The 22,955-nt window shown below is 37.8% G+C and overlaps 1 protein-coding gene across 12 annotated transcripts in view; it reads right to left on the bottom strand.

Annotated features, from left to right (window-relative positions):
- Nucleotides 1–22,955, bottom strand: part of TTLL5 (tubulin tyrosine ligase like 5) — a 325,193-nt gene that overhangs the window by 183,418 nt on the left and 118,820 nt on the right. For 6 of the 12 annotated variants that reach the window (XM_057543385.1, XM_057543389.1, XM_057543392.1 and 3 more), the window contains 7 exons: nt 20,314–20,434; nt 17,434–17,580; nt 16,224–16,327; nt 14,575–14,702; nt 11,999–12,079; nt 11,028–11,429; nt 3,990–4,177 (listed from right to left, as the gene is read on the bottom strand). In XM_057543385.1, coding sequence (XP_057399368.1) covers nt 3,990–4,177; nt 11,028–11,429; nt 11,999–12,079; nt 14,575–14,702; nt 16,224–16,327; nt 17,434–17,580; nt 20,314–20,434 — 1,171 coding nt within the window. The remainder of the gene's footprint in view (nt 1–3,989; nt 4,178–11,027; nt 11,430–11,998; nt 12,080–14,574; nt 14,703–16,223; nt 16,328–17,433; nt 17,581–20,313; nt 20,435–22,955) is intronic. The other 6 variants (XM_057543387.1, XM_057543390.1, XM_057543394.1 and 3 more) reach the window with 3 other exon arrangements.

The raw sequence follows: 22,955 nt of genomic DNA, 5'->3' as shown, positions 1-22,955 counted from the left end.
TTTGTTGAATAATCATATGTTAAGAACACGTGTCTCTGTATTTCCAGCATATGCAAACACTTCCAAAGTGGCCACGGTGGCCACTTCGTGTGGCAGGGAATTTCAATATTCTCATATGTTCTAGTCTATAAATAAAGTTAAATCATAGCTGAAAGAGTAAAAGTAATTGCAAGATAAATGAGGTTCTGTTTTTAGCCATACAAATTCATAAGAATCTAGCCTCTAATGGAAATTCAGGGTAACTCAAAGCTTTATTATCAAATTTTGGGGTTGTCAGAGTACTTTGCTTCTTTTCTTTTGGCTAATTCCTTGTTCCTCAGCATCTTCAACAGTGAGCAGGGAGGAAAAGGGGATGGCATTGCTTCATCCTGCAATCCATCCTCCTCCCAGCTACCTAAGTGATGCAGCTAAAAGGCAAGGCCCATTTGTCTCTGTGCCTCCTGGTCATCTATGAGATAAAGAGTGAGTTCCTTCACAGGGCCTTCAAAGCTCTCCTTGAATCAGCCCTTGTCTTCTCCTCCAGCTTCCATCCCAGCTGCTCCCTATCCTTCAACACCACTAACCACCAGCTTTCTGTTTCCCCACATACACACATGCTAGCTTATTTTGGAGCCTGCCCTACCCTTCTTCTGCCACCCACCAGCCTACCCTTAAGATTCAGTGTAGGTGTAATCTCTTCAAGAAGGCTGCTTCGGCCTTCCCACTCCCACCCACAGGCTGGGTTAGATACCCTTTGGCGGTTTTGTTATTCCCTAGAAACATCTCTGCAGATGCCATGCTAGTACTATCATGTGTTTATGTGGCTGTCACCCTTACCAGATTGTGAGTTATTTCACGCTGAGGTCTATGTCTTATATCATCCCGTGGCTTAGTACCAAGGCCTGGAACACTCTCAAGAGCGTAATAAAATGTTTTTGAATGAACGAATTAAAAGAATACATTTGAATAAAAAGTTCTACGGAGAATGCCACTAAAAGCTTTAATGAGCAAGTAGCTGAAATCATAGACAAAATAAAGTGATTTTTCAGAAATTCCCTCAAATTTCTTTTTTTTTTTGGCCACGCTGTGCGGCATGCGGGATCTTAGTTCCCTGCGACCAGGGATCAAACCCACACCCCCTGTGGTGGAAGCGCAGAGTCCCAACTGCTGGATCTCCATGGAAGTCCCAAATTTCAGTTTTTTTATACTCATCTTCCAAAATAGCACAAATAATTTAAAATCAGCATACCTTATTTAGTGGAAGGTCTCTTAACACCTTGCCCAGAAAAGCAATGTAAAGATATATCAGGGTTTATGGCATATAATGAAAGCAATACTCAGAGGAAAATCCATAGCTTTAAATATAATAAAAAACAAGACATGAGTGAAAATAAATGAAGTACCCAACTCAAGAAATTGGGAGGAAATAACAAAACAAAGCTAGGGAAAACAGAAGGAAGGAAGTTAGCAAAGATAAAACAAGAAGATAACCAATTAACAAACAATAAAACAACAGAATGAATAAATATATCCTATCAAAAAAAGGGAAGGGGGAAAGAAAATCTTCATTAACCCTATTGGATATATGAAAAAAAAGAAAACACAAACGCAAAATAGGAATTGAAAATAAGGAAATAATCACAGGTAAGAGGAAATAAAAAACATTTCAAGTGACTACTGGACACAGAGTTATTTCTGGTGGAGCTGAGTTGAAGGTTTCACACTCCAAGTCCAGAGAGGAGAGCAGAGCTTTCAGCACGTTCTGTCTGGATGCCTGCCTCTCACCAGGACTACAGACACCTTATCATTTGCCTCAGTGAGTAAGGAACCAAGGCACTTTCTTTCAAACACGGCTAGGAGTAAAAGGAAATGGCAGGTAAACAGATGTCCCAGGGCCCTTATTAAGCCATTATAACATGTTATTATTTACCAGAGAAAGAACAATAGAAGAATTTCCCAAATTCCAAATTAAGGAACTACTTTCTCCAAGGGGAAATAACACAAATAACACATACTTGAGCTTTTCAATAGCAACATTCATTTTGGTAACACAATATTTTATCCAAAAACTGATTTCAAATCAAATTAGAAACCATTTATTATTAAAAGCCTTTTACGGTTGAAATAGCAATCTTTTCCAAGTATCAATATATGGCATTCAGACTTTACTGAAAGGTTTTTGCATACTATCCTCATGACCCTGTTGTATTTTCCTCATCAACAAATAGAGACCCTGAGGTTAATGGAAGTTGAGTGAATTGCCCAAGATCACACAGCTAGTAAGTGGTAGAAGAAAGCAGGTCTTTCTTTACATGGCTAATCCAGCCCTTTTCCCACTACTGCACCCTGCTTATTACATACTACAGTCCCTCCCTCAGTATTGCACCAAGGATTAACCACCCTATTTATTACCAAGGCTCTAAAAGTTAAGACTGACATCTAATGGCGAGTTCAGATCCCTATGAAGAGAAGTCTGATGGAACTTTAATTCACTGGCACTGAAATTCTTCTTAGATGAGACAGACTGAAGGGGAATGACTTTCCAATAAGGATACAATCATCTTGGATTCCCAAAGGATCAGGATCCTTTCATTTTGGCAAGCTTTGCTGTCTACCAAATGATAGGAGGTGAAAATACGTAAACACTTAACATTGGCTATGTTTTTTACTATAATTGCAAAGAAAATTTCTTAATGTCTTGGTGCTTCTAGCTGCTCGTTAAAAATTGGAACATATACTCTAGTCAGTGACCCACTGAAAAAAGTGTAGCAGATCACTGGCCCTCTCCCTTCCTCATAGCCACTTCACATTTCACAATTTCTTCCCATTCTACCATGGCCATGATATTCCATTTCCTTTTCCCATCATTCTGTCACTAAAATCTAACTATTAACTCCCTTCAAGTCTCAACACTGCCCGTATAAGATTCTTCACTTCCTAATTCACATTAGGCTTCCTTATCTACTCCTTTCAAACTATCAGGGATTTGAAAAAGAAAATGAATTACAACCTCACACTCTGGGATGAGGTTGAAGTAAAGCTAAGGCTTACTTTGAATTGTGGTCCAGAATTTTACACAGAAAAGTAGGGCACCACCAGGGAGCAGTATGTTGCCTACTTTTAACATGCACTTGAAGTCATCCACAGCTTCACTTTTTCCTAGACTCGATTATCACTAGAGAGTTGCCACCAATTAAGGGACATGACACCACGAAGATATAGCGAAATATAACTGTGGAGTTAAATCAGAATAATTCCTTTGGAGGACTTTGATGCCGTTTGCATTAAGGAAAGGGAAAAAAACATGGCTTCTACTTCCAGTTAAATACCATGGGGATAATCATCAAGAAGGGCAAAAAGAATCCCAAAGTTCTTAAAAGTTTCATCTAACTTCACTGTGTTGTAAGCTTGTCAGTATATATACAACAAAGTCAAAATCCTGGTATCCATCAAGCTTGCTGGATGACCTTGACTACATCACTCATTTCAGCCTCAGTTTCCCCCATCTGTAAAATGGTGAGAATGATATGTGTTGGATGAGGGTGTATTGAAATAATTCATTAATCAGTGCCCAGAAAAGATCCTGACATCATGAGATGAAAGGCAGTAAAGTTAAAAAAAAAAAAAAAAAAAAAAAAAGTAAAAGGTAATGTTATGGCATTCTGGTAAAAAGATTTATAAGACTAGAACTCACTGGAAAATTTTACCAGAGAAATAAGTTATTTTTAAAGATCCTTTAAAAGTGCATTTACAGCTGAACACTCACGTCTATTTATCCATGAAGTAAGTACATCATAGCTAGCAGCACACTTAAGTTTGCAATACCTGTGACAGAAACCCTTTCTTTAAAGCTGAAGGGATGCTTTTATTCTTTAGCTTGAAACCAACTAATGTTCATTCAACAAGCATCAGCATATGGGCACTAGTAAAGACAGGGAAGGACAGAGTACCCTGTAGTTAATCCTATCCTCTGATCCAAAGAACTCTCTGACACCCCAAACTATCCATACCTGCTGGGTGAGGAGACTGACGTGAGGGGATGGAGAATACTGCCTTGCTGCCTGCTTCTCAGCTAGCCGCTGAAGTTCAGCCGTAACCGTACTTGGGTCGTACCGTCTGCTGTATGAGGAGCCATCTTCTCCCTCCTTCTGTGTTTTGGCTACTCCTGAATGCTGCTTGTTTGGACGGCATGAACCTGCTAAAAAAGAAAAGTTTTCATCCCCTTAGGAAAAAAGCCCTGAAAAACTTAGGATGATGACAGCAAAATCTCAGCCAACAGATACTTTACTGACTCCTAGGGATCTCTGACAACATAAGGAGCAGTAAACTATCCTCAGATGCTCACAGAAGTAAAAATCAATCCGTACCATACTCTAGAAACTCTTCCTACCACCAAATTGTTACATGCATTTATTACTGTGTTTTTGCATACTATGAATCCTTCACAAAAAAAGAATTTTCATCATATGTAGTGGGGAATAATTGATCCTAGAATTAATGAATAAAAAATGTGTAGCCTTGAAACTCATTATAATTCTTGATTTCCTTGTTATGTGACTGTACTTGTCAGTAGTTTACAGCACACACTGTCAAATCATCCACAATCCTTCTTACAGAGCTCAAAAAGGAAAGAAGGATAAAAGCAAACCTGAGTATATTTGAAAAAACAGCAATAATCCTATATTATAAAATTTCAATTGATTTTCCTTTCAGATTTCAATTTTCTTCTTTCAACTATAATATCACAGAATTCTATTATTTCCGAGCACTGAAATTCTGGCACAATGAAATTACTTAATATAAAATCAAGGTTAATATTTTTTCTATGATAAAAGTCACACAACCCATTGAAAAAATATTAAAAACCCAGAAAAGTGGAAACACTTTAATGTGTTTCCTTTCTGTCTTATTAATGCTTATATAACCAGGATCATTCTGTATATACAATTTGGTGGCACTACTTTTAAAAAATCTATATTTTTTCATGTCTATTATGTTATTTGACACATACCAAATACTATTTACAATTGATGTAGAAGTTATAAAACATATTATAATGAACTGACTACCCAACTCAAGAGTCACATTAACATTATCAACCCATGTGTTCCTCCTCATCCTTAATCTTCCCTTATCATTCACCGTCTTCTTTTTTTTAAAATATAGTTTTATTCTTTGTTTCTGTGTGTGTTTGTGTATGCATACTTAAACAAAATACAGTTAATTTTGTTTGTTTTTGAGCTCTATAAAAATGGTATCTATTGTAGTAATTTCCTGGGACTTGCTTTTGTTACTCAATACCATACTTCCGAGATTTATCCTTTCTAAGTATAGCTGAAATTGATTAACTTTATCCGCTGCTTGGTATTCCATTTTGGAAATACATTACAACTTATTTTTCTATTCCCTCATTAATGGCTGTTTTGGCTATTTCAAGCTTATCGCTATTATAAACAGTGCAGTTGTGAACACTCTTGCATACATGTCCTGGTGCACATGTGGAAGAACTTCTCTTGTGTATACGGCTAGGAGTTGAGTCACAGAGTATGTGAATTTTCAAATGTATGTGATAACAACAATTTTCAAATTTATGTGAATTTTCAAATTTATGTGAATTTTCAAATGTATGTGATAACAATTTTCAAATTTATGTGAATTTTCAAATTTATGTGAATTTTCAAATGTATGTGATAACAACAATTTTCAAATTTATGTGAATTTTCAAATTTATGTGATACACTACCACAAAATATAAGCACTCCTGCTGATCCACATCCCCTCCAACACTTAGTACTGTCAAGTATCTTAATTCTTCCCTCTTTTAAGAGGGTGTAAAATCTCACTGCTGTCTTCATTTATATTCATCTGATTAATAATGATGTTGAGCACATGTTACCTCTTTTCTGATACCACTATTGGGTTGTCTTTTTCTTACTGAAGGAATCTTGCTTATGTTTTTACTTTTGTTTCCTACAATAAGGTGTTAAAGATGGTCTCCCTTATTCTATTCTAGAAGTTTAAAGTTTTGCACCTGAAAGTGATTATATGGATAGTATGAGGCAGAGATCTAATTTCACTTTTCTTCCTGTATGGATAACCAATTATCCCAGCACCATTTATTGAGAAATGCATCGTTTTCCTCTATCTGCAATGCCATTTGTCATATATCAAACTTTCATCTATCTGTATGATTGCTTCCAACTTTCTATTCTGCTCCACTGGTCACTTTGTACCTTTTCAGATACTATATTTTCTTAATGATCATATCTTTATATTCTTAATAAGATACTCCTCCACCCTCTTTTCTTCTTCAGTGAATTCTCACTATCCTTGGTCTTTTGCCTATCCATTATCATTTTAGAATTGGCTTGTCAAGTACAACAACAAAACTTGAGATTTTGGTTGGAACCTGTATTGAATCCAGAGATCAATTTGATGAGAACTGAAATATTTATGATATTAAGTCTTCCTATCCATGCACATTCTATTTATTCATTTATTTAGGTTTTCTCTGTCTCTAAACAAAGTATTATAAAATTTCCTTATAAAAGTCTTTCCTAAATTGATCCCTAGACACCTTATCGTTTTTATGCATGTTGTTCTCTTGGTGATGTGGTTGTACAACAATGTGAATGTACTTAATGCCACAAGTGTATCTGTAGCTTATTTTCAGTTTTCTATGTAGATAACGTATTATCTGCAAATAAATAAATTTTATTTCCTCCCTTTTGATCCTTATGCTTTTAATTTCTTTTTCTTGTTTTATTATACTGGCTCTTGACCTCCAGTAAAACACTGAATAGAAGAAATGTCAGTGGGCATCCTCTTCTTGCTCTTAACCTTAGAAGGAATGCTTTCGACATTTCCCCATTTACACTGATATCTCTTGTGAGATTTTGGCAGACACCCTTTTTCAATAAAGAGGGTTTCCTTCTCTTCCTAGTATGCTGAGAGTTATTATCATGAACGAGTACAGAATTTTACCAAATTCTTTTTCTGCATCTACTAAGAGGATAAATACAGTTTTTCTCCTTTAATCTGCTGATATGACAAACGACATTTATAGATTTTCTACTGTTAAACCCCTTCTGTATTCCTTGGATAAACTTGTTCATGGGATCTAATCTCTCTCATATGTTGCTAGATGTGGCTGGCTCATATTTTGATTAGAATTTTTGCATTGGTGTTCATAAATGAAGCTGATCTACAATTTCCCTAATACTGTCCTTAATTGGTTTTGTTATCAAGATTAAACTAGCCACACAGAGTTATTACTGTTGTCTCTTTTTCCATACTCTAGAAGAGTTTAAGATTGGAATTATTTTTCCCTTGAAAGATTGTCAAAACTTATCTATAAAACCATCTGGGCCTCAAGTTTTCTTTGTGAGATTTTTAAACTACTGTATAACTTATTTTAATAGTTACAGGACCATTCAGGCTTTCTTCATCTTCTTTTTTTTCTTTTTAATAATTTTTTTTCTTTTTTTAAAAAAAATATTTATTTATTTCTTTGGCTGAGCCAGGTCTTAGTTGGGGCACGCGGGATCTTCGTTGCCGTGTGTGGGATCTTTTTAGGTGCGGCATGCGGGATCTTAGTTGCGGCATGCATGTGGGATCTAGTTCCCTGACCAGGGATCGAACCCGGACCCCCTGCACTGGGAACGCGGAGTCTTAACCACTGGACCACCAGGGAAGTCCCTCTTCATCTTCTTGAACCAATTTTACTTACTTTCATAGGCGTTATCCACTTTGCATAGGTTTTCAATTTTATTGGAATAAAGTGGTTAACAGTATTCTAATATTTTTGTCACCTATGCTACATTTGTATTTTCTGTCTGCTTTTCATTCCTTATATTATTTATCCATATCTTCTCTCTTTTCCTGATCGGTCTCACCAGAGGTTTGTCCACCTTCTTAGGCTTTTCAAAGAACTTTTGGCTCTGATATTTTCTCTACTGTATTTTTGAATTCTGTAATTTTTACTCTTGTCTTTGATTTTTATCTTTACTCTTATCTCTCTTTCTCCTTTATTTAGATATATAATATTGCTGTTTTTATAACATCTGAAATCAGATATTTAGCACATTAATTTTTAGCCTTTCTTCTTTTCAAATATAAGTATTTAAGGCAGTAAATTTCCCTCCAAATACTGTTTTTCATTGCTCTCCACACATCTGAACATGAAGTTTTTTCACTGTCTTTCAATTCTAATAGTTTTACATTTATTTCCATATGATCTCTTCTCTGAATTCTTTTAAATTTTGAAATACATAAGGATCTGTTATGTATCATTGCTGTCGACATTCAATTTAATTGCAGTGTGGACAGAGAATGTGGCTGTATGATACCAATTCTTTGAAATCTGTTGTCTTACGATGTAGGACATGACTGTTTATTATAAATGTATCATGTGTGCTTGAGAAGGTGTTTTCTCTAATTATTGGGTACAGAGTATTATGAATGAGCAATAGATAAAGTTATCATCTTGTTCAAATTCTCTTTATCTTTGCTGATTTACAAAATCTGTGTATCTACTAATAATGGACAGAAATATGTGGAAATCTCCCGCTAAGACAGTGGATTTGTAGATTCCTCATTAGTTGTATCAATTTTTGTTTTATTTATTTGGAGGTTATTTTGTTAGCTGCACTTAGAACTGTTTTATCTTTCTGCTGAACTAAACTTTCTGTTTTATGTAATTACTCTCTGTATCTGTTAGGAAAATTTTCTCTCTTAAAGCCTAATATAAGCTAATATATACTAAATTAAGTTAGCATATATTAGCACCACCTTTATTCTGGTTGGTATTTACATGGTATTTCTTTCTTCATCCTTTTACTTTCAACCATTCCACATCCTTATCTTTACATGTGTCTTTCGTTGGTAAACAACATACAGTTAGATTTTTAAAAAAATCAATCTGGGGCTTCCCTGGTGGCGCAGTGGTTGAGAGTCTGCCTGCCAATGCAGGGGATACGGGTTCGAGCCCTGGTCTGGGAAGATCCCACATGCCGCGGAGCAACTGGGCCCGTGAGCCACAATTACTGAGCCTGCGCGTCTGGAGCCTGTGCTCTGCAACAAGAGAGGCCGCGATAGTGAGAGGCCCGCGCACCGTGATGAAGAGTGGCGCCCACTTGCCACAGCTAGAGAAAGCCCTCGCACAGAAACAAAGACTCAACACAGCCATAAATAAATAAACAAATAAATTTAAAAAAAAAATCAATCTGACACTCTTCTAACAAGTTCAGCACATTTATATTTATTTGATTCTTGATATATTAGGACTTGGTTTACCATCTTTTAAGTTTCCATTTCTTGCATTTTCTAAGCGTCGCGCTTGTGTGCTTCTATGTTTGTGGGTGTTTCCCCCGATCCAATCCATTTTTCTTCTTCCCACATGTCTAAATTTCCATATTTTAATTTTTTCAGTGGTGACCTTTGAGACTTGATACTGTATATTTATCTTGAAAAAGTCTAAATTCAAAATAACATCTTAATCTCATCCCCAAACTATTCAATCACCATAGAAAAATTTGACTCGAATCACTTATAGGATATTATTGTTGTCAAGTATATTGTTGTCAACTATATATCGTTATCTACTACTGTTTAAGCCATTCAGAATATGTTCTTTGACCACAGTGGAAATAAGCTAAAAAGCAATCACAAAAAATAGAGAATGCCAACTATGTGAAGATTAAACAATATACTTATAAACAATCCATGGGTCAAGAAAGAAATCACAACGGAAATTAGGAAATATTTTTGAACTGACTAGCTTCTTCCATTCCTTATCCTCCTCTGCAAAAGGTATGAAAAAAAGGAAGGTTTAAAAAAGAAGTTTTGATGACAACAACAAGGTACTGGAGACACTGACCTTACTGAATTTCTCTCACATGGGAGAAAAAATTTAAACCAGAACATAATTATTACTGATTTTAGAAGATTAAATCATAAGAATAATCACTCAGAGTTAGCACTAATACACATATACGTACATATTCATATTATGACTTATTAAAGTAGACCCTTTCATATCTCTGATTCAAGCTCCATATTACAATATCCATTTCATTTGAAATCAGACAATGATTAATATAGATTGGTTATTTATAAAACATAGCTTAACTGTAACTCACCTTAACGTGGATATTACTCAGGTGTTTAAAAATCTTACCAATGTTAAGATACTCACTAATCTACAAATTCAACACAATCCCTATCAAAATCCCATCTGCCTATTTTTGCAAAACTTGACAAGCTGATCCTCAAGTTCATACGAAAATGCAAGGGATCCAGAATAGCCTAAACAATATGAAAAAGAAGAACAAAGATGGAAGAATCACCCTTGGTGATTTCAAAACTTACTAAAATGCTATAGTAATGAAGACAATGTGGTACTCACATAAGGGCAGATATACAGATCAGTGGAAGAGAACTGAGACTCCAGAAGTAAACCCTTACATTTAAGATTAAATGATTTTTGACAAGAGTGCCAAGACAGTTCAACAGGAAAATAATAGTCTTTCAACAAAAGATGCTGGGACAACTGAACAACCACATGCAAAAAAAGAGATGTTAAGACCTTTATGCCACACCATATACAAAAATTACATCAAAATGGATAAAAGACCTAAACTATAAAATTCTTAGAAAAAACATACTCAACAGAATGAGAGAAAATACTTCTAAATCATGTATCTGGCAAGGGACTTGTACCCAGAATATATAAAGAACACTTACAACTCAACAGTAAAAAGACAAATACCACAATTATCTCTTGACTACGCTGTAAGCTCCCAGTAAACAGAAGCCTTGTCTTACTCATTTCTTTATCCCCAGCACCTAAAAGAAGTTGTTTCATTTTCTTATCAGTGAATGAGTGCCACTGGACCAAATGCAAGACTCTTCCTTAGTCACATCAGAACTATGCACCCTGTGTCCCTTTACCTTTCAAAAGAAAAGGCAAAGGGAAGAGATGGCATTCTTTTTTAACTGGGGCTAGGGAGACGCTGACATTGTGGAGTGCCTTTCATTCTCTCACTCACCTGCCTTTGCTGAAGAGGGACGAGACAGTTTCTGGCTATAGATGTGCACAGCACTTTGGAAAGAGGAAAAGGGGCCAATGGTGTAACTGCCTGATCGACAGCGTGGCAGGCCAGCGGGGCTCAGTACGTTCTGTGTCCCAGGATGGATGGAGGGAGAAGCACTGTCAGGGACCGTGCTCAGTAAAATTGCTGGCTGGTGAGGCATGCTGGGGATAGCTGGAGGAATCTGAGATACAGAAGAATGGTAGCCTGGCCCTGGTGAGAGGTCAGAGGTGGTAATAACAGATGACAAATGGGTGTTGGGAATTTTCTGCAGAAGAGTAGCAGCAGGACCAGAGAAAGAAGCAGAGGAAGAACTGGTATAGACTAATTTAGCCTCTTTTTCTGCTGAAGTGGTAAATCCTATTAAAATAAAAACAAACAAACAAAAACAGATTTTAGGGAAAATTAATGTAAATTCTGTATGTAAACACGAAGCAAACATTTTTAAACCTCAAAATAATCTTAGCATGAAATAGACATAATGAAAAATACAAACTTTAATGAGATTCATCATGAACTTAATGAATACTGCCCACTCAGACAATGTGGCAATGGAAACAGTTTATTTTTAGTCCCTTCTGAAAGCTGGTGTTGGGACTACCTCCATCAACCAGAGCAGGTGCTTTACAAACGTTAGGGCATCAGGACAAAGTTTCTGATAATGACAGCTAACTCCTCTCCCTCTGATTTTCACCCTTCTAGAAAAAAAAGTGCTCAGAATTTTAAACATTAAGAAACTGAGAAATTCCTTGGAAGGATAATAGGTTATCAGTAGGTAAAAGGAAATTCTAAGGGAAAAGGAAAAACAAAGAAAAGGAGCTTTTTGGAGTAATGTCACATGCCCGAAAATCATTTAATATCTGATGACTTTTTTTCATTTAGAGATTTATCAGAGAGCAGCAAATCTATGTAGGTTTGAAGTCACTCACGAGATAACTTATCAGAGTGAATTTCTGTTGCTTGTTGCTGCTTGGGCTGCTTTAATTTCACTTCCATCGTTTCAGGGTGATCTGAAATAAAAAATAAATACTGAGCTTAGGCTCTGTTACTAATCAAATGCTAGAGCATTGCTCTACACATAATTTTGTTTCCAAAATATAACACAACTAGTAATCAATGCTAGGAACCATTGTATTTCTCACCACACTTTTCCAAGGATGGCCACACCCACAGCCCTGTTGAGTGGGACACCAACCAAATGATTCCCAACTAGCCCCAACCGCAGCTCCAGCTAACTGAATGAGGAAAAGATACCAAAACCCAGGGCAGCCATCCATGGACTGCCAACAAGCTAGGAAATGCCTGGGAAAGAAAATGAGTAAGGGCAGTAAGATGCCTCTGTCAAGAATTCAGACTTGGGGAGCTAAGAGACCAAACTGGTTGGTGGTACACAGTGGAGCGAAGAAGTCATGATATATATGGAGCAAGCAACTGCCAAGAGATAGAAAGAACAGCCCCAATATTTGTTGGCATGATACCTGGATACTACAACAGCCCTGAATCTTAATCTCCTCAGTTTTACTTGAATAAGCTGAGTGAGTTTGCTTATTAGATAGATTGATCAGTATATTCAATAACAAAATCGCTCTAATAAAATAAATTAGGTTTTTTTTCTACTACAGAATTTTGAAACAGAACAGCCAGAGCTAATCATATACTTAGAGAAATATTCCAAAAATCTTTCTCAAGGGCCAGGTTCATACAAAAACTTAAGACAGGCCATTTTACAGATCATCTTTCAGAATGAAAGAATAAGGACATATGAATTCTCTTCTGTCCATCACCACCAGCACTGGTAATACTGTCACACATTTGTTTGCTCATGTTTGAAACGAGTCCAGATACTATCAAATGTCATACTGTTGTTCCCTTGATTGAGGCCTTCCTACTGCCCCTCTAGTTATTCTTGATTGGTATTGCTAGGTATAGACATTATTATGTAAAGGTAGTCCTTAACACATGAACCCCAGAATTTCTGAGGACGTATCTGTACAAACAGGTGCTGCTAGTACATGCTGTTAGGGCTTCCCCATTACTACCAGGGGAGAAGTTACTACCTGAATGCCAAGCTAGGACTTCACCTGCCTAGCACACTTTTCCCTACCCCAACCTCATTACAAAAACTCCTCAGCCTCCCTTTCCCAACACTGTTAGAGGATCTTTTCACAGATCCTACCAACCTTCTTCCTGTATTTCCTCACCCAACTTCATCCAGCAGGCAATAAATATTATAAAGTCAAGAACTGTGACAGTCCTGGTCCCTGTATCTCTAGCAACTATCACAATGTCTGACACATGATAGGTGTTCATTAAAAATATGTAGAAGGAATGAATGAACAGATAAACAAACTAGCTTTAGAACTTAGGTAAGTTAGGAAAGCTCAAAGAAGAGGGTTGGACTCAGAAGTATTTCTACTAATACAATACTTTAAGTATACAGTGAGCTAAATAGGCTTTTGTAGACTAACCTCTGAAGCTAATCAGTTTTTAAAACAGTAACACCGTTTCCTTGGGAAAACTCACTCTACATTTTAAATGACCAATTTTCCCAGCTCTTTCCACATTAGACTATGATAGCCTTAAGAGCAGCAAAGAAATCTACATCTTTGAATCCAGTGGTTAGCATACTACAAAATTAGTATATTGATTATCTATCTCTTATGCTTCCATCTAGATTTTAAAAGAATCTTACACTTGAAGCGCAAGCTTTGTTTATAACTGAGTATTGCTGCTATTTTTTGATCATATGACATGAACTAGATAGTTTGGTCCACATCACTTCCAAATCCCCAATCGTGGAGTTCCCCAGCAGTGAGAAATTTTTGAAATGCGTGGGAACATTGGGTTATCACAATGACTGAAGGAAGATGGTGGCATTTAGGGCTTGGGACTATGGATATTAGACATCCCACCAGGTACGGAATGGTCCCACACAACAAAGAATTCTCTTACCCCAAATGCAAATGGTGATAGCTGGAGGAACCAAAAAATTTAACAGGAGTGAGAAATTATCATTAGGAGAGGCAGAAGAACAGAGATTAAGAGCACAAGCTTTGAGTCAGGCAGACTAAAGTTCAGATTCCTGTTCCACTATATGGTGCAGGGCACCCTTGAGCAAGTTACTCTGTCTCTTTCAGCTCTGTTCCCTCATCTGTAGAGAAGTTTTATAATAGCACCTACTCCATATGGTTTTTAGAAGTAAAAAAATAAGATCATGTCCAGTAGACAGTAATATGAGCGCTCACTAAAGGTTAGGTATTATTAGCTTGTCTTGAAAACAGCCCTCTGATGTTAATTATCATGAAAAAAAAAAATTAGACCATGTCCCTCTTGCGCTTTTAGGACAAAAATATAAGGCCTCCTCATCCCTTACCCACACAACGCAAAATTTTACCACCTTGGAGTCTATTAGTGCTTAGGCAACATAATATTTTTGGTTCCCCTGTGCACATCTCATTTTTTCACTTGTTCTTCTTATTTTTCATTAATTAACCAATATACTTACCACCCTTTGCCCTGCTATCAGAAAGACTGTTGCTGTTTTTAGAACTTTTTGAGTGAGTCCCCAGGAAGACACTTGCAGACTTGTTTTTTTGGGTATAAAAAGTCAACACCTCCTCCAGTTCAGCCTCACTGAAATGGGGAGAGAAAGTATGGTCAGAACAGGAAGGTGTTCTGGAAAATCTTTCTACCAGATTTTATTATGAAAATGGAGTAAACTGAAGAAGGGGAAAACGAAAAGCACAAGCTGGAAACTCCCTATTAATAGATGGTAAAAAAGAAATATAAATGAAGCAGTCTGAAAAATTTAAAGCATGACAAGGTTTTATTCATTCCACAGTGAATATTCTAGATCGGCACTGTCCAATATAGTAGCCACTAGTCACATGTGACTATTCAGATTTAAATGAATTAAAATTAAAGATTCATTTCCTTGGTTACACAAGCCACATTTCAAGTACTCAGTAGCTACAACACAGGAAGTTCTATTGGACAGCCATGTTCTAAATCAGGGGTCAACCAACTACAGCCAGTGGGCCAACCTTGACCAGCAGGCTGTTTTTGTATGGCTCCCAGCTAAGAATGGTTTTCATATTTTTAAAGAAGAGTATGCTATAAAGACCACATGTAGCTCACAAAGTCTGCAATATTTATTATCTGGTCCTTGGCAGTTTGTCCACCCCACTTCTAGATAATTGGAATATATTCACTAAAGAAGCCACTTTGTCATAAATACGGAAACTCACCAGCGTAACCAAGGAAGATTTCCCTAACCATCTATACAATGGAAACTGAACCAGATGGTCTCTAGGTCACTTCAAATATTGAAATTATATGCACTTTTTATGAACATCCACAAAATGAAAAGTGTAAGGAAACAGATGAGGGCCCATAGAATTCTTCCAGTAAACATATTATGCATGGATTTTGTAAAATCTGCAGCAGCTCCTCAACGGCCTTTTGCATTTTTTTCCTGGAGCCTGGCTATGTTCCAGATAAGTGGCCTTCAAATAAGCAAAATATTCCTGCAATATTACAAAGAACCTATATCCTATCTTCAGAATACACCGTAATGACAACCTTGGAAACTGCTCCTATGAATCTCAGAGTAAACCCCAAGGTCTCCAAAGTAGCAAAGAGTGGCCTGGCTAATTTGTATCAAGATAGAGAGCTGAATGCTGAGATTTTTCAACACCTAAGAGCTAACCTTAAGCATGAAGGACTTGTTTTATTTTATATACATTAGGTGTAACCCTCACAGTGCTGAGAAACTGCCAATTCCTCAACCCACTCAACGTAGGCAAAATGTGGTCATCTCCACTGCATCAGTAGGTCAGGGATAAATTCAGATCCAGTAAACACTAGAACCTCTAACTTCAGCTTTCCGAAGTGCTCCCTCAGCCCTTAGAGTGGTGTGTACTTTGAAGCTGTCTAGAAATACAGCCCAGATGCCCAGCAGCAGTGTTTTGATAACTAAAACCATGACAACAGCCAAAAATTGGCTGAGATATGGAGAGATCAAGCCTATGAAACCCTTCTTCTCCTAAGAGTGATTTTACTCACATCCATATGTTAGAAACAAGGGGCTACTGGGAATGAATGGGGCAGTGTGGAAGACAGAATAAGATACTTTTTATTAAGAATGTCTTCTACCTTGCTTGTCTGATGAACTCTTGAAAGTTTTCCGTATTCACCCCATCTTCCTCTTCTTCCTCAAGTTTCTTCTTCAATTTCTTTCCAGCCATTTGTTCTGTTTCCTATCCAGTCCCCAACCCCACAGAAAAACAAGATAAAACTGACTCCTGATAAATGCATACTTCATCGTCTGGTTTCAATACCCTTGGGTTAATTTGTCTTTATAGTAAAGACATTTAATTCCTCCATGTACTTTTGCCACCTATAAATCTGATATATTATTTTCTGTCATTATTTCATGAAACATTTTAGAGTTTCCAAGAAAGAGTTGCATAATAAATATAAATTTTTATCATGTTTCTACTTTTTACTCAGGTAGCCCAGTGAAAAAAGAGCTTGGTAATGTCTGTGGTCACACTTGAAGCTTTAATAGAATGACAACAGAGATACTGTATTTTGTTACAGTTAGGGAGAGGAAAGACAGGTCTTGGAAGATACTCCTATAGCAGCATCCAAATTGAGTAAATTCTTCACTTATGTAAGTTGTCCCAAAATTCTCAACAGAGCTGGAGTAGCTATGTAGCTATGGATTTGGTGTGTTGATACTGTACTGACCATTCCACACATTTCACAAAAACTATTTAAATTTCCAGGCCTCAGCTTTCCTTTCTGAAAAATGACCATGCTCCCCGCTCCCCCCACCCCAAAATGACATTTCTAAAGCATTCTAAGACCCTTGGATAAAAGGTGCTTTGCAGACTACTCTCACTAAATAGTCTATTTTCTGGGCTTGGTTGTAAAACGAAGTCACTATCTAAAATGTTCTAGAGAACAAAGTATAACTCTCTCAGGAAGGAAGACTGTGTCACTGTGTTAAATCCACAGTTCAAATTTGCTCTCAAATAGTCAATTCACCACTGTCTCCAAGCACAATAATGACAATGCAAATTCACATAGCTCAGGATTCATCTCAGGTGCAACAACACTCAAAAGGAATGTGCCTTTGGATGAGAGTGAACTACGGCCCCTGGGCCTTCACAAGTAATAAGTAGCTTTTCAGACCAGCTGGGTTAGGGAGTGACGTCCTGCTCCCCATAACATCCCACACAGCACGTGATAATGCTAAAAGGGAAGAAGAACCTCTCCGCCCAGCTGGACAGAGGCTTCTAGCCTGTTTCTGACAGCGCGTGGCAATCCAAAGCACAAGACTAACAGATGAACCACCCACCTTGTTGTACACAATGATAAAGTCACCCAGTTGGTGGGCCAGGATTCTTCTGCGCTCCAGAAGTGCCAGTCTCCGACTGGGTAATACCATCCTCAGTGAGTGCTGGAGGTTACTTGATGCTCGCTTGAGGAAACGAACCACTAGCTCCTGTAAATTAAAGAGTCATTGGGGGAAAAAAAGAAGGGATTGTGCTTAAGCAACAGAAGACAAGCTACAAGGGGATTACACAATAGAGAGATAAGAAGAGGTATACTATACACTTCAACAAATAAGACCCAGAGCAAACATACTAGGTATAACAAGGATACAGTAAGACAAGAACAAAACGAAACAAACATATCCTCTTCCTTTAACAAGCTGGCAGTGGGAAAATCAAAATCAAGTATGTGTGCAAATAACTATGTAATAAAGTAGTAGCTGTAAAAGTACAATTCATATATACATAGTACTATAATAATTCAAAGTGCAGCTATCACTTCCAGTAGGGTGATCAGAGAAAGATACTTAGGGAAAGTAATAGGTAGAGGAAACTAAAACCATGGATCAAGTCATCAAAGGTGAGAAGGGAGAGAAAGAATACAGAAATACTGACACTCAGAGATCGGAAAGAGGAGGAAGAATCAGAAAAAAACAAACAACAACCACAACAAACCATGACAGAAACATCAGAAATGTAGAAAGAAACAAGGGATAAAACAGTGTCATGAAAGCCAAGGGAGGAAGGCTCCCATGTCACAGCTTCCAAGAGGCTGGAGCAGGAAAGGACCACACCACTTTCAGCAGAGTAAAGCGGACAGAAAGTAGAGGTTAAGAAACGAATGGATACTGAAGAATACAGGTGAAGAGCAGAAACTACTGATTTAAAAAGTTTAGTGACTAATGGAAAGAAAGAACTGTTACCAGGCTTGCAAGGCGATAGCTTTTTATTTATGTTTTCTTCCCCAAGAAAAAGGGTGCTTTTAGAGTTGGGGGTTGGCAAGGAGGGCATAGTGAAAGGTCATTAAGGGGTAGAAGGGATACATCTCACTTGAGATGGGGCAAAGGATTTTGAAATCGGAACAGATACCAATCAGATCATTCATAACATCACAAATGCTTCAAAGAGAGATTTTGCAAGGCCAAGGGCCTTAAAGATAGTAGTTCCCCGCACCCAACCCCCAAACACAGTAAAATTGCCTGAAGATGATGGATTTGGGGAACTTCCGTCGATGTGCCTTCTGTGAATTACGTGATAAAGAAGCTCTAAACCTAACTTGGATCAGAGAAGGTAATTCTACACCTACCTTCCTCATAAACAAGACCACTGCCACAATCATCAGGTAATGCCTTAGGGTTTGTGGTTTAGATAGATTTTCAAATAGGAATGCACACAACTGATACTAAGTTCTGCAGTGATGATCCTGAATATTCTTATAAAAAGCTCCATAGAAATCCTGTGTGAATTCCAAGTCAGCAGTTGCAACAGTTATTCTCTTCTGAGCTATGTTTTTCTTCTTGAATTTGATTTTGGTTCACTGTCCTTTGGTGACAATTTACTCCAACATAAAGAAACAGTCTTATAACCAGAGGGTTGGATTTCATAGGTCTACTCTGCTGTCTTTACTATAGGCTGGTTTAAGCTGTTATATTAAAACATTATTTTTTCACAGTGGAGCAGACAAACTGACTCTCAAAAAGGCAGTTTCAATTTTCCACTTGGCAAGAGCAGAGCTAACATTTTCCATTGATGGTTGAAAAATTACTCACAACACACAAGGTTTTATCTCTGGGTTGTACTGGTTACTTTAAATTCACAAGTTGTTTTCTGGGATATCCATCATGCTTTTATAATAAGCCCGGCATATTGTACGCCTCTTATATGTGGAGAACTGAAAATTACAGTAGGATCACCACTGAGCTGGACAAAGGATGCAGCTTTCTCAGACTTAATGGTCCTTCTCTTTCCAGTGACAGAGCCCTGTGGTTAAAAAGCCTAAGGAAGGGCTGTGGCTTCTTCTATATGCGTTGACCTTACCAAAGAGCTTGAAGCTCCCTGTCATTCTCATCCAAAGAGAAAAACATTGCTAGTATATTAAATTTTAGGCAGGTTCGAATGACCAATATACAGTAAAAATTATTACACAAGTTTGTTTCCAGTAATCTAAGAATTTTATAAAGTGACAACTAGTAAAGAAAAAAATGTTAAAATGGAGGATGGTACATTCTCAGAGGGCCCATGATAAAGTGTTGACTTTCAAAGAGCTAACTTGACCCCCCCAGGACAGAAAATAAATGCCTTATGACCCATGGAAACAGTGCAAGAGCAAATAATGTACAATTGCAACATTTGAGTTTAAGTTCCAGTTTCAGCACATATGAGCTACAGGACAACAGGCAAGTTACCCCCTTCCTCTAGGTCTTTGTTTCCTCATCTGCAAATGGAGATGACAGTGCCTATATCAAAGAATTAATAAAATGTGAAGCTGCTTGAGAAAGGACTCTGCAAATTGTTATTCTTTTCTAGGGCTTTGCACGGGCCTGACATCTAATGAGCAATCAATTTCCATTTTCAGAATGAAGTAAATTAATGCCCTCAACACATACTGTGATGAACATGGCTCCAGATCCAAGATTCACTTCACAGAAAAGTAAGAGAAATCTGCAAGCTATACTGTGGAATAATTCTTTCACCACAAATATACTGTTCTTTAACTTAGTATAGGAAAAAAAAGAAAAGAAGGAAGGAAGGAAGAAAGGAAGGAAGGAAGGGAGGGAGGGAGGGAGGGAGGAAGGAAGGAAGGAAGGGAGGGAGGGAAGGAGGGAGGGAGGAAGGAAGGAAGGGAGGGAGGGAGGGAGGGAGAGTAAGGGAAAGTAAAAAGGTTCCAACAAGAAGAGCCTCACCATCTGTTCATCCTCTTTGGCAGCCCAACTGGCACTGAACGTTTGACCTCCACTGTCTTTCATCAGTCGGATTTGAACATGCTGGAGATAGGCAGAGAATGCTATTCGGGCCTGCACTTTGCTACAGAAATCCAAAACAACATACTGTTATGAGACAGAATGGTGCACCTACCAAATGTGTGCTTGCCTCTCTCAAAGTGGCCTTTGAGGATCCTTCTATTAGGATGGCTAAGAAAAATGAAGCCCATCATACAGTCACTGAGTAAAGATTCCTTCTACCCAGTACATGAGATTTCTTTTTTTCTATTTAAAGAATCAGAGATGGAGAATCCTACTTATTTTCTCATTATTACCATGGCATGGGGTGGGGTGGGAGGGAAATCAAGCAAGAATAGAGAATCATGTTTTCTACTCCTATACCTTATCTTCTGAACTTTTAAACAACTTTCTTGGGGAAATGGACAGGAAAAGTACCGAATTTTCACAAGAACCTTTGTATTGATACAGAAAGGTTTTTCTGCCTTGGAGGCCCTTAAAAACATACTTATCAGTTAGTACAAAAGTATGGCTTTTGCTATAGCAACTAATTTCTGGTGTGCAAAAGCCTCCAAAGCAGGAAACAGATAAATCCTACAAAGGAACTTTGAGACCAAATTTAAGGTCAGGCTTTTCTCAACTACAAGACGGGAGTGGCTGGAGCCCAGAACAAATGAGTGAGGTCCAACAGAGTTTGGCATAGATGCACTGACCGGCTAGGACGAGCCCAGATGTTCAGGGGGAAAAAGAACTCCACACATATAGTAAAAAGCACCTCAGCAACATCATTGAAGAACCCAGCTGATTTCTGCTTGGTGGTCTAGGTTGGAAACAAGGAAATCTGATCAAGCTATCATTTAGAAGACAGAAGTACCAGAGAAACACTGATGACTTTCACTTCAGCTGCTAACTGCAGCAGATCTGTTTTTTTTCAGGAGAGACTGTAGTTACTTCAGCTGCTTGGCCTTCTGACATGCTAGCCAAAATTACATCAGCGAAGATTAGGGCCCAACACAAACTTTGTTTACAATCCTCACACATGCAATCACTGCTTTCTACTCACTGTTCCCCCAAGGTTAGGACGAAGGACTTGTCCAGAGTAAACTGGAAGTCCTAGGAGGGTCTACATCTAGCTTCTATGTGTGTGCTGGAAGGGAGAGGAGTCAGGTTGGGGAGTAGGTTTGCTTTTCAAGCTCTTCAGAGTATGAAATATAAGGCTACATCTTTGTTATTAATAGGAATAGTTTATGGGAGCACAATATGATTTTGAAATTTATATTTTCAAATGTTTTTCATCAAGAAGAACACTTAAAATCCTTGTTCTGGAGACCATATACACTTTCCCCTCAACCATTCCCATAAGCTAATTATTTTCAAGTCAAAATAAATGAAAAAAGACTCTCCATTTTGGTCAACAAATTCACTTGCAATAAAGTGAGCTAAAAATGGCATGTTTCAGACACCTCCAAATGTAGCAAAATATCCAATTTTATTGACTATTTCCCTAATATTAAAATATGAAGGTCTTTTGGATAAGGGAATTACTGCTTGGAAGTTGAGATTTCAATCAACCTTTTGTTGCAAGTCACTGTTGTAAATCAAACGAACAAGAACTGAGTTTTCCATCTCTAAAAACCTTACTAAAGGGATCTGTGGGATGTTAATCCTAAGGTTGTCCCTACGGTATTAGACACATTGGTCAGCTAGTAATCTGTAACTGACAAACCAAAATAATAGAATAATTTACACCAAAGAAATCTATTTTTAAAAAATAAAAGCCTATGGAGATCCTCAGTATACAAAATTATACAACTAGTGGGCTGGGGCCTGGAGTCTTGAATCCTTGCCATGGGCCACCCCCAGATCCCTCAGTAGCCACTGAGATGCCCCACAGAATTATGCGCAGCTCCAGGGAACACAGTTTGAAAACCACTGATTTATTACATTAACACACCCTGCAATTACAAGAGTTTACTCATTAAAAGTAAGATCCGTAAGACTTATGAATAACTAATTTATTTCTACAACATCTAAGTAGAATGTTATTGCTGGAAAGGACATTAGAACATAGTCCAGTGGTTTTCAAATGTTCCATTCCAATTCAGTGGACTCCTCCTTCCTCTCTAGAGAGCACAGTTTGAAAAACCTATGTCTAATCCCATACCCTGGCCTAACAGAAAAGAAAACTGAGGCCTAGAGAAGCTCTCTGACTTGCCTGTGGTCACACCGTCAGTTGGCAAGCACTGAAAAGCCAGAGCCAAGTCTTCTGACAGAGCCCTCTCTGCTCTCCACTAAAGCAACTACTCTCATTCTCCACGCACCGTTCCAAACCTTAACTCTACCCTCCAACCCCCTAAACGCCAATATCACCCTCCATCCTTGCGGTATAAGAACTGACCTCTAGCTTAGAAACTAAAGGCCGTCATGCTTATATACCTACACTTCCTGCCTCTTTAACCTCTAACTACTGCATTCATTACAGGAAGAGACACCCCTCCACTGTCCTCTTCCTACTTTCCTTTAGGACAATATATCCATTTCTGTATCTCTAATTCTTTTACCATCAAATCCTTCCCCTAGTCTCTAAATAAGCTCCAGAATCCCTA

The sequence above is a fragment of the Balaenoptera acutorostrata genome, chromosome 3 (assembly GCF_949987535.1).
Source record: "Balaenoptera acutorostrata chromosome 3, mBalAcu1.1, whole genome shotgun sequence".
Classification (NCBI taxonomy): domain Eukaryota; kingdom Metazoa; phylum Chordata; class Mammalia; order Artiodactyla; family Balaenopteridae; genus Balaenoptera; species Balaenoptera acutorostrata.
Note: the sequence above shows the minus strand (reverse complement) of the source record. Positions and strands in the feature narration are given on the sequence as shown.